Here is a 12,174-nt window from a genome sequence, read left to right on the forward strand (position 1 = left end):
ATTGAGTATTCTGGCATCACCTTGATCTTTTCGTCTTTGGTCAGTCTTTCAATCACGCTGATGATAAACTCTTTGGCTAGGCGGAAGTTTTGGTCCCCAATACTTTCTGAGCTGTCCACGACAAACAGGAGGTCAATGGGCCCACACTTGCACTCTGCAAGGAAAAGTACTAGTCAGGTTGTCTTGAACATGATACACCCTGAGGCTTTCATTCCAGGAACATCTACAGAGCATAGAGCAGCATAGTACAGGCCCTTCAGCCCATATTGTTGTGCCAACCTTTTAACCTATTCTAAAATCAGGCAAACTCTTCCCTCCCACAAAGCCCTTCATTTTTCATCTCTCCATACCTTCCTCCATTGATTGACTCTTTAAGGGGATTTTCATTGATGCTCTGGAAATGTTGCTTGTTTTAAAGTGGACGTAGATGGCATGAGGTCAGTGACATTCACAGAAGGAGAACTCTCAACAGCTAAGCTTTAGAGTCATGGAGTAGTACAGCATAGAAAGAGGCCTTTCGGCCCATCATATCTACGCCGACTATCATGCTTCTATACTAATACCGCATTAATTTAATATCCCTCTGTGACTTGCTCATTTATTAAGTTCCTGTGCAGATGCCTCTGTTCCTGCCTCTACCACCTCCTCTGGCAGCTCATTACCAAAATACCAATTATGCTGTGAGAAAATATTACACCCCCCCCATCCCCTTTAAACCACTTCTCTCTCTCTCTCTCTCTCTCTCTCTCTCTCTCTCTCTCTCTGAGCCAATATCTTTAGCTTTAGACCACTACTGCAATGGGAAACAAACTCTGGTTACCTACCTATCATAATTTTATGTACATATCTCTATCATGTCACCTCTTAGGCCTCCATCGCTTCAGGGTGAACAAACACAACTTATCCCATCTCTCCTTAACACTCCAGCCTTGCAATCCATCCTTATGAATCTTTCCTGCACCCTTTGGTTTCAATTGATGAATATCGCTTAACTCACAGCATAAATGCTAAAGTCAGAAACATTTTATTTGCAATACCTTTCCTGTGTTGATACCATTTCCAGACTGCCGTTTGATTGCAGTCTGGTGTAAAACCCTGCCAGAGACTACTTGCAAACGAGAATGTCTCTAAATTTCAATCAAACTATGGAGCATTGACACAAACCAAAATTTGGTAAAGTCTATTAATACACAAGCTGCATGAATGCAATATTGAAAAAAACTTGAATGAATGGTAGAAACTGTCAATGATAAACAGCGACCAGTATCAAATGAATAGATCTACTTACCGCAGCAAGCTGTAAATACAGAAGAGAAAGAACCATTGTCAAACAGTGTAAAAAGAAAATGTTAATGATACATCTTCTTGTCACGATTGGCTGAGGCAGTGAACACAAAAGAAGGAGGCGCTGGTGGAAGTGTACACACCAGGTAGGTCACGGTGAGGGTGTTCTGTACAGTCCTGGTTACCACTCTCCTGCTGGGAGGTGCCAGGGGAGACGAGGGGGGTGGATTCAGAAGCAAGTCACCATACCTGGAGAGTTGAAGTTATGAGCAGGACAGTTTAGACAGGGATTGTTTTCTTTGCAGTGAAGATGACTAAGGGCAGATGTGAAAAAGCTGTAAAAGGACTAGACAGAATAAGTGGGAAGTTGTTTAACTTGGCCAAGAACTCGTCAACTGGTTGTGTACGTTTGAGTTAATGACTGACTGGAGAAAAAAAATTGATTTCACTTGAAGGTGGATATCTGGAACTTGCTGTCTGGAAGCATGGAGAAGACGACACTCCCAACTCATTGACAAAGTCAAACGGTGAGCACTTGAGGAGCTGTAACCTACAGCCTGATGGACTGGGATCTAGGATGGCGGATAAACATGAAGCTTACTTTTCATGTGTGTGGATGTGAAGGCCCCAGCAGCCTAAAGTGCTGTGAAATGGGATCTGAAAGCTCTATGATCCGCTCCCCCCCCACCTACCCCGCCCCAGCCCGAGACCTGGGGTATGTTAACATCTCAGTACTTCCCAGACACAGTTTCACCCTTGTGGAAAGTCATAAAGATTATCCACTTACAGCACATACGCTTAATGATATCCAATATTTCACATTCCTGCAAACAAAAAGGAAAAAAAGAAAGAAATGAACCTTCCGGTGATTTGAGGGCTCAGTAATTTTTCTTATTAACATCATAAAGGAGTCCACCATACACTTACAGAAGGCCCAGGTGGTCCTGGAGGTCCTGGAGGACCCTGAAAATACAACAGAATGAATAAGATAATGCTCACACACATGAGATTGATATTGCTTGGACATATCTGTTTATTAACTGGTTCATTACTTGGGAATGGCACATCTTTAGGAAAGCCAGCATTTTGTTCATTGCCACTCAGAAGATGGAGATGAGTTTCCACCCGGAGCCTCTGCAGTCCGTCTGGTGAAGGCAGACCCACAATGCTGTTGGGGAGAGGGCTTCTGGGTTTAGACACGGAGATAATAAAGTTCTGGCAATATGTTTCCAAAGCTGCAAGACTTGTTGGGGGACCTGCGTGTCCTGGTCCTTCCTGGGTGCTGATGTCACAGGTGTGACAGAGGCTACCAGAGTAGTGTGACCCCGAAGCGTGCTTTGCCAATGGGACACACTACAGTCACAGTGCACCACTGGAAGGGGAAATCAACATTTAAGGGTCATAGATGGGCCTTTTTGCCATGGATGGCCTTGCAAAAACATCAGCTCAGAATAAAAAAAGGTGTGCTGCTCTCTTTCCTGTGTTTAAAGCTTTGTGTTTAGAGAGGAATGCAAAGCATACCGTGACTAATGATTCTGTTATCACCTTCAGCATTCTTTCCAAGGCTTATGTTCAAGTGAGTCAGTTAACAGAAGGCTAGCGCAACATGAAAATCCTTACCGGATCACCTTCACGCCCTCTGTAACCCTTTGCCCCTTTGCGGCCTTTTTCTCCTGGAACATTATTCTGAGAAAGAAACACAAAGAAAAAGTTTCCTTAGTCAGCACTAATTAATTTCACTCAGTTTACTGGGCTAAACATTGATTTGATTACTTAATGCTCTCTGAAGAAGAATTTCATATATATTTGATACCTATGAGAAATTAAAATATTTAACCCTCCTCTCTTCCCCGAGTACAGCAATTCTTTACTAAATGAAACCAAACACAATGCAAACACTGGAAATCTAAACTGAAGGCAGAAGATACACAGTGGTCCAGGTAGCATCTCTGGAGAGAGAAGCTAAGTTAATGTTTCAGGACTTTGTTAGTCCTGACGAAGGGTCTCGGCCTGAAACATCGACTGTACCTCTTCCTAGAGATGCTGCCTGGCCTGCTGCGTTCACCAGCAACGTTGACGTGTGTTGCTTGAATTTCCAGCATCTGCAGAATTCCTGTTGTTTGCGATTAAATTATTTTTGGTGTTCTGAGCAGTAAAACTGACTGGTTACTGACACAAGAGATCCTGCAGGTGCTGGAAATCTTGAGCAACACACATAGAACATCAGAAGAACTCCGCATCATTTATAGGGGGAAATAAACAGTCCACAGTTCGGGCCAAGGCCCTTCGTCAGAACTGGAAAGAAGGGGTCAAATGCCAGAATAAGAAGGTTGTGAGGGGAAGACTGTAGACATTATTATATTTCTTTGTAGAAGTGAAATGAGCTTCCTGCATTATTGTCATAAAATAGAGAGAGAAATAAAATGGAAAACAAGCCAATTGGGCCATTGGGTTCATGCCAGCTATCAACAATCACTTTTCTTACACCAACCCACACATTCTTGGGATGTGAGAGGAAACAGGAGCATTTGGAGGAAACCCATGTGGTCAGAAGGAAAGCATGCAAACTCCACACAGACAGCACCCAAGGTCAAGGCTGAACCCGGCTCTCTGAAATGGCAAGGCATTAGCTTGACCAGCTGTGCCTCTGTCACTGCTTGCATTACAATGGTGACTACACTTCAGAAAGAAATCAACATCAGCTCGGCATCTGTGAGATCGTGAAATATGCAAGGTCTATACTGGGTTAAAGATAAAACCTTGCCCAGATTCCTGCCTCTTGACAAAAGATCTTGGACGAGGAATGATCCTGCATTAGCTGGCATTACTTTGTACTGAATTTATTATGCTAGCCAAGTTTCAATGCTGTCCCATTCTGGTTTGTCTTAGACAATATCACTTGGCATTCATCATACGGTGGAGTGTTTCCAAGTGCAGGCAAAATGGCTTACAAAATTGTCATCTGCAGTATCTGCTGATTTGGGCATTGCATATACAGTATGCATGGATTTCCGGAATCGCCTGGAGGCTGTTTATCCTTAGGAACAGAATTAGCTCTCCACTTTCATCACTGTCATTAGGACCTCAAGCTTTGAATTATCTTCATAAATTTTCCTCTCTGCTGTATCACTAACTTTGACATGGACTGGGAAGGAAGGCGGAGTCAAGTGAATGCTATGAAATCTTTGTGTAGCCAAGCTGTCAAACCAACGGTGTAAAGGGGACAGCAACCTGGTTTCACAGGAGGCAGGCCAGTAACAAATGCTGCCGATCCTCTGGGACTTCCATGGTGTCTCACAGAAGCACACATTCATTTTCAGAACGTGGTTGCACCCAACCCCAATGATCAATAAAACTGTGGCTATTTTATATTTACATTTTCTTTGAATGCTTAATTGTAAGGGCTTTACTGATGAACTGTTTGACTACAAATTAAAAACAAATTCTGCTGGGGGGGGGGTCACTGGCTGGAAAATGTTACCTTGGAATGGTTGGCTCACATCTCTAGTGACCTGTGGTCGATCCTGGCCTCAAAACTATCTGTCTGGAATTTGCATGTATACACAGTTTTTCCCAGTTCCCAAAGATGCATTTGTTAATTGGTTAACAGAATTAACCCCTTGGTGTGGTCAAGTGGTGAAGGAACGAAGGAGAAATTGATGAGCACGTGGGAGAGAATAAGTTGCAGGGCTACAGGGAAATAAGGAGGGGGGAAATGGGATAGCTGCACTGGGAGCCGGAATGAGCTTGCAAATAGACTCCCCTTGTGCCATTATAAGCAAGTAATTAGCATTTCTGATAAAGGATCTCAGCCCGAAACATTGACTGTTTGTTCATTTTCATAGATGCTGACTGAGCTGCTGAGTTCCTCCAGCATTTTGTGTGCTGCTCATGTAACATGGATTGCCACTTGGACAGAGGTGTTCTGAGTCTGTCTGGAGACGGAGGTGGGGGGGGGGGGCTCATGATGAGACCTCCAGGAACGCGTACAGCCAGATTTGGCAGCCTCATTATTAATGGTCTCTCTCCTCTGGCTCCTTCAAGTTCAGTACTTCTTCAAAATGGCTGCCTTTGCAAACTACGATAACAGCTTCAATCCTCTCAATGCACAGTTTCAGTTGCCTTATTTTAAAACTAACTCTGTAGTGACATGAGAGGCAATCCTGAAGAGATTGCCCAAGCTAAATCTTGGGGTGAGATAGATTGTCCACTGACCAGTGACTAAAGGAAGCAAACTTGGATTTTAGAAGAATGAGGGGAGGTTCTATTGAAACATAAAAGATACCAAGCAGACATGGCAGCATAAAACTCGAGATGTTTCCACAAGCATTCGAGGGGTATAGTTTCAGGATTATGGGGCTGTTACTTGCTGTGGAGAGAACATAAAAATGGAAGAAATTGGGAGCAGGGGTAGGGCCCTTGGCCACTCAAAGATGCCTGAACATCAATATAATCACACTGAGTGCTCCGGGTGGCATCTCCTCACCTTTCCCTGTTCCCCGCTGCACTCCATTCCCCTATTTCTCAACCCTCTTGTGTAGCAAATTCCAGAGGAGATGTTCCTGTGTGACTCAGCTTTAAATGACTGTCCCCTCATCAGGTACCATGTCTCCTTATTTGAGGTTCTCCCACTGGTGGAAACGTTTCGACATTTACTCATATAATTCTGGAAGCCCAGGACAGCACACACAAAATGCTGGAAGAGCTCAGCAGTTCAGGTGGCATTTATGGTAAGGATTAGAGTCAATATTTTGGGCCAAGACCCTTCATCAGGACTGGAGAGGAAAGGGGAGGAAGATTGATTGAGAAGGTGGGAGGATGAGAAGGAACACAAGCTGGCTGGTGATAAGTGACACCGGGTGAGAGGGAAGGTGGGTGGATGGGGGAGGGCACATGAAGTAAGGAGACAGGTGGAAAATGTAAAGGGCTGAAGAAGGAAAGAAGAGTGGACCATGTGAGAAAGGGAAGGAGGATATTTAGTGTCTTTCTCCCTCTCTCCACCCCCCCCCCAGGGATTTCACATGACTTATACTTATAAGTACTGATGAAATTTCCAAATTGATTCCAGAAAATCCAAGAGATATTGTAAGGAGAATAGATAGGCATTTCTGTGGCTGCAAACGAGACTCCAGGAGGGTATGTTGCCTCCCTGGTGCAAGGGTCAAGGATGCATCTGAGCGGCTGCAGGACATTCTGGAGTGGGAGGGTGAACAGCCAGTGGTCGTGGTGCACACAGGTACCAACGACATAGGTTAAAAACGGGATGAGGTCCTACAAGGTGAATTTAGGGAGATAGGAGATAAACTAAAAAGTAGGACCACAAAGGTAATAATCTCTGGATTACTACCAGTGCCACGTGCTATTCAGAGTAGAAATAGGAAGATATATCAGATGAATACGTGGCTTGAAAAAATGGTGCAAGGGGGAGGGATTCAAATTTCTGGGGCATTGGAACAAGTTCTGGAGGAGGTGGGACTGGTAAAAACAGAACGGTCTGCACCTGGGCTGGGCTGGAACCAATGTCCTAGGGGGAGCGTTTGCTACTGTTGTTCAGGAGGATTTAAACTAATGTGGCAGGGGGATGGGAACAAGTGCAGAGAGACAGAGGGGTGTAAAATGAGAGTAGAAGCAAAAAGTACTAAGGTGAAAAGTAAAAGTAGCAGGCTGGCAAATCCAGGGCAAAAATCAAAAAGGGCCACTTTTCAACATAATTGTATAAGGGCTAAGAGTGTTGTAAAAGCAAGCCTGAAGGCTTTGTGTGTCAATGCAAGGAGCATTCGTAACAAGGTGGATGAATTAAAAGTGCAGATTGTTATTAATGAATATAATATAGTTGGGATCACAGAGACATGGCTCCAGGGTGACCAAGGATGGGAGCTCAACATTCAGGGATATTCAATATTCAGGAGGGATAGACATGAAAGAAAAGGAGGTGGGATAGCATTGCTGGTTAGAGAGGAGATTAATGCAATAGAAAGGAAGGATGTTAGCCGGGAGGATGTGGAATCGATATGGGTACAGCTGCATAACACTAAGGGGCAGAAAACGCTGGTGGGTGTTGTGTACAGGCCACCTAACAGTAGTAGTGAGGTTGGGGATGGCATTAAACAGGAAATTAGAAATGCGTGAAATAAAGGAATAGCAGTTATAATGGGTGACTTCAATCTACATATAGATTGGGTGAACCAAATTGGTAAGGGTGCTGAGGAAGAGGATTTCTTGGAATGTATGCGGGATGGTTTTCTGAACCAACATGTCGAGGAACCAACTAGAGAGCAGGCCATTCTAGACTGGGTATTGAGCAATGAGGAAGGGTTAATTAGCAATCTTGTCGTGAGAGACCCATTGGGTAAGAGTGACCATAATATGGTGGAATTCTTCATTAAGATGGAGAGTGACATAGTTAATTCAGAAACAAAGTTTCTGAACTTAAAGAGGGGTAACTTTGAAGGTATGAGTCATGAATTAGCTAAGATAGACTGGCAAATGACACTTAAAGGATTGACGGTGGATATGCAATGGCAAGCATTTAAAGATTGCATGGATGATCTACAACAATTGTTCATCCCAGTTTGGCAAAAGAATAAATCAGGGAAGGTAGTGCACCCGTGGCTGACAAGGGAAATTAGGGATAGTATCAATTCCAAAGAAGAAACATACAAATTAGCCAGAAAAAGTGGCTCACCTGAGGACTGGGAGGAATTCAGAGTCCAGCAGAGGAGAGTAAAGGGCTTAATTAGGAAAGGGAAAAAAGATTATGAGGGAAAACTGGCAAGGAACATAAAAACTGACTGTAAAAGCTTTTATAGATACGTGAAAAGAAAAAGATTGGTTAAGACAAATGTAGGTCCCTTACAGTCAGAAATAGGTGAATTGATCATGGGGAACAAGGACATGGCAGACCAATTGAATAACTACTTTGGTTCTGTCTTCACTAAGGAGGACATAAATAATCTTCCGGAAATAGTAGGGGACAGAGGGTCTGGTGAGATGGAGGAACTGAGGGAAATACATGTTAGTAGAGAAGTGGTGTTAGGTAAATTGAAGGGATTAAAGGCAGATAAATCCCCAGGGCCAGATGGTCTGCATCCCAGAGTGCTTAAGGAAGTAGCCCAAGAAATAGTGGATGCATTAGTGATAATTTTTCAAAGCTCTTTAGATTCTGGACTAGTTCCTGAGGATTGGAGGGTGGCTAATATAACCCCACTTTTTAAAAAAGGAGGGAGAGAGAAACCGGGGAATTATAGACCAGTTAGCCTAACATCGGTGGTGGGGAAAATGCTAGAGTCAGTTATCAAAGATGTGATAACAGCACATTTGGAAAGCAGTGGAATCATCGGACAAATCCAGCATGGAATTGTGAAAGGAAAATCATGTCTGACGAAGCTCATAGAATTTTTTGAGGATGTAACTAGTAGAGTGGATAGGGGATAACCAGTGGATGTGGTATATTTGGATTCTCAAAAGGCTTTTGATAAGGTCCCACACAGGAGATTAGTGTGCAAACTTAAAGCACACGGTATTGGGGGTAAGGTATTGCTGTGGATAGAGAATTGGTTGGCAAACAGGAAGCAAAGAGTGGGAATAAACAGGACCTTTTCAGAATGGCAGGCAGTGGCTAGTGGGGTACCACAAGGCTCAGTGCTGGGACCCCGTTGTTTACAATATATATTAATGACTTGGACGAGGGAATTAAATGCAGCATCTCCAAGTTTGCGGATGACATGAGGCTGGGCGGCAGTGTTAGCTGTGAGGAGGATGCTAAGAGGATGCAGGGTGACTTGGATAGGTTAGGTGAGTGGGCAAATTCATGGCAGATGCAATTTAATATGGATAAATATGAAGTTATCCACTTTGGTGGCAAAAACAGGAAAACAGATTATTATCTGAATGGTGGCCGATTAGGAAAAGGGGAGGTGCAACGAAACCTGGGTGTCATTATACACCAGTCATTGAAAGTGGGCATGCAGGTACAGCAGGCGGTGAAAAAGGTGAATGGTATGCTGGTGCTCATAGCAAGCGGATTTGAGTACAGGAGCAGGGAGGTACTACTGCAGTTGTACAAGGCCTTGGTGAGACCACACCTGGAGTATTGTGTGCAGTTTTGGTCCCCTAATCTGAGGAAAGACATTCTTGCCATAGAGGGAGTACAAAGAAGGTTCACCAGATTGATTCCTGGGATGGCAGGACTTTCATATGATGAAAGACTGGATCAACTAGGCTTATACTCTCTGGAATTTAGAAGATTGAGGGGGGACCTTATTGAAACGTATAAAATCCTAAAGGGATTGGACAGGCTAGATGCAGGAAGATAGTTCCCGATAGAACCATAGAACCTACAGCACAGAAACAGGCTTTTTGGCCCTTCTTGGCTGTGCCGAACCATTTTCTGCCTGGTCCCACTGACCTGCACACGGACCATATCCCTCCATACACCTCCCATCCATGTATCTGTCCAATTTATTCTTAAATGTTAAAAAAGAACCCGAATTTACCACCTTGTCTGGCAGCTCATTCCATACTCCCACCACTCTCTGTGTGAAGAAGCCCCCCCCCCAATGGTCCCTTTAAACTTTCCCCCCCTCACCCTTAACCCATGTCCTCTGGTTTTTTTCTCCCCTTGCCTCAGTGGAAAAAGCCTGCTTGCATTCACTCTATCTATACCCATCATAATTTTATATACCTCTATGAAATCTCCCCTCATTCTTCTACGCTCCAGGGAATAAAGTCCTAACCTATTCAACCTTTCTCTGTAACTGAGTTTCTCAAGTCCCGGCAACAACCCTGTAAACCTTCTCTGCACTCTTTCAACCTTATTTATATCCTTCCTGTAATTTGGTGACCAAAACTGAACATGATACTCCAGATTCGGCCTCACCAATGCCTTATACAACCTCATCATAACATTCCAGCTCTTATACTCAATACTTCGATTAATAAAGGCCAATGTACCAAAAGCTCTCTTTACGACCCTATCTACCTGTGACGCCACTTTTAGGGAATTTTGTATCTGTATTCCCAGATCCCTCTGTTCCACTGCACTCCTCAGTGCCTTACCATTAACCCTGTATGTTCTACCTTGGTTTGTCCTTCCAACATGCAATTCCTCACACTTGTCTGCATTAAACTCCATCTGCCATTTTTCAGCCCATTTTTCCAGCTGGTCCAAGTCCCTCTGCAGGCTCTGAAAACCTTCCTCGCTGTCTACTACACCTCCAATCTTTGTATCATCAGCAAATTTGCTGATCCAATTTACCACATTATCATCCAGATCATTGATATAGATGACAAATAACAATGGACCCAGCACTGATCCCTGTGACACACCACTAGTCACAGGCCTCCACTTGGAGAAGCAATTCTTTACTACCACTCTTTGGCTTCTTCCATTGAGCCAATGTCTGATCCAATTTACCACCTCTCCATGTAGACCTAGCGACTGAATTTTCCTAACTAACCTCCCATGCGGGACCTTGTCAAAGGCCTTACTGAAGTCCATGTAGACAATATCCACTGCCTTCCCTTCATCCACTTTCCTGGTAACCTCCTCGAAAAACTCCAATAGATTGGTCAAACATGACCTGCCACGCACAAAGCCATGTTGACTCTCCCTAATGAGTCCCTGTCTATCCAAATGCTTGTAGATTCTGTCTCTTAGTACTCCCTCCAATAACTTACCTACTACTGACGTTAAATTTACCAGCCTATAATTTCTCGGATTACTTTTCGATCCTTTTTTAAACAACTGAACAACATGAGCCACTCTCCAATCCTCCGGCACCTCACCTGTAGACAGCGACATTTTAAATATTTCTGCCAGGGCCCCTGCAATTTCAACACCAGTCTCCTTCAAGGTCCGAGGGAACACCCTGTCAGGTCCCGAGGATTTATCCACTTTAATTTTCCTCAAGACAGCAAGCACCTCCTCCTTTTCGATCTGTACGGTTTCCATGATCACACTACTTGTTTCCCCTAATTCCATAGACTTCATGCCAATTTCCTTAGTAAATACAGACGCAAAAAACCTATTTAAGATCTCCCCCATTTCCTTTGGTTCCGCACAAAGCCGACCACTCTGATCTTCAAGAGAACCAATTTTATCCCTTACAATTCTTTTGCTCTTAATATACCTGTAAAAGCTCTTTGGATTATCCTTCACTTTGACTGCCAATGCAACCTCATGTCTTCTTTTAGCCCTCCTGATTTCTTTCTTAAGTATTTTCTTGCACTTCTTATACTCCTCAAGCACCTTATTTACTCCCTGCTTCCTATACATGTCATACAACTCCCTCTTCTTCTTTATCAGAGTTGCAATATCCCTTGAGAACCAAGGTTCCTTATTCCTATTCACTTTGCCTTTAATCCTGACAGGAACATACAAATTCTGCACTCTCAAAATTTCTGCTTTGAAGGCTTCCCACCTACCGATCATATCCTTGCCAGAGAACAACTTGTCCCAATCCACGCTTTTTAGATCTTTTCTCATTTCTTCAAATTTGGCCTTCTTCCAGTTAAGAACCTCAACCCTAGGACCAGATCTATCCTTGTCCAAGATCAAGTTGAAACTAGTGGTGTTATGATCACTGGAACCAAAGTGCTCCCCTACACAGACTTCCGTCACTTGTCCTAACTCGTTTCCTAACAGGAGATCCAATATTGCATCCCCTCTAGTTAGTCCCTCTATATATTGATTTAGAAAACTTTCCTGAACACATTTTACAAACTCTAAACCATCTAGACCCCTAACAGTATGGGAGTCCCAATCAATATATGGAAAATTAAAATCCCCTACCACCACAACTTTATGTTTCCTGCAGTTGCTTGCTATTTCCCTGCAGATTTGCTCTTCCAATTCTTGTTGACTATTGGGTGGTCTGTAATACAATCCCA

The 12,174-nt window shown here is 43.6% G+C and overlaps 1 protein-coding gene across 1 annotated transcript in view; it reads right to left on the reverse strand.

Annotated features, from left to right (window-relative positions):
• The window catches only part of col6a1 (collagen, type VI, alpha 1), a 95,188-nt gene that overhangs the window by 17,158 nt on the left and 65,856 nt on the right, over positions 1–12,174 (reverse strand). Inside the window, exons 26-30 of the mRNA XM_072261250.1 lie at positions 2,905–2,970; positions 2,212–2,247; positions 2,072–2,108; positions 1,289–1,297; positions 21–154 (exon numbers count right to left, since the gene is read on the reverse strand). Coding sequence (XP_072117351.1) covers positions 21–154; positions 1,289–1,297; positions 2,072–2,108; positions 2,212–2,247; positions 2,905–2,970 — 282 coding nt within the window. The remainder of the gene's footprint in view (positions 1–20; positions 155–1,288; positions 1,298–2,071; positions 2,109–2,211; positions 2,248–2,904; positions 2,971–12,174) is intronic.

The sequence above is a fragment of the Mobula birostris genome, chromosome 6, assembly GCF_030028105.1.
Source record: "Mobula birostris isolate sMobBir1 chromosome 6, sMobBir1.hap1, whole genome shotgun sequence".
In the NCBI taxonomy this organism is placed as follows: domain Eukaryota; kingdom Metazoa; phylum Chordata; class Chondrichthyes; order Myliobatiformes; family Myliobatidae; genus Mobula; species Mobula birostris.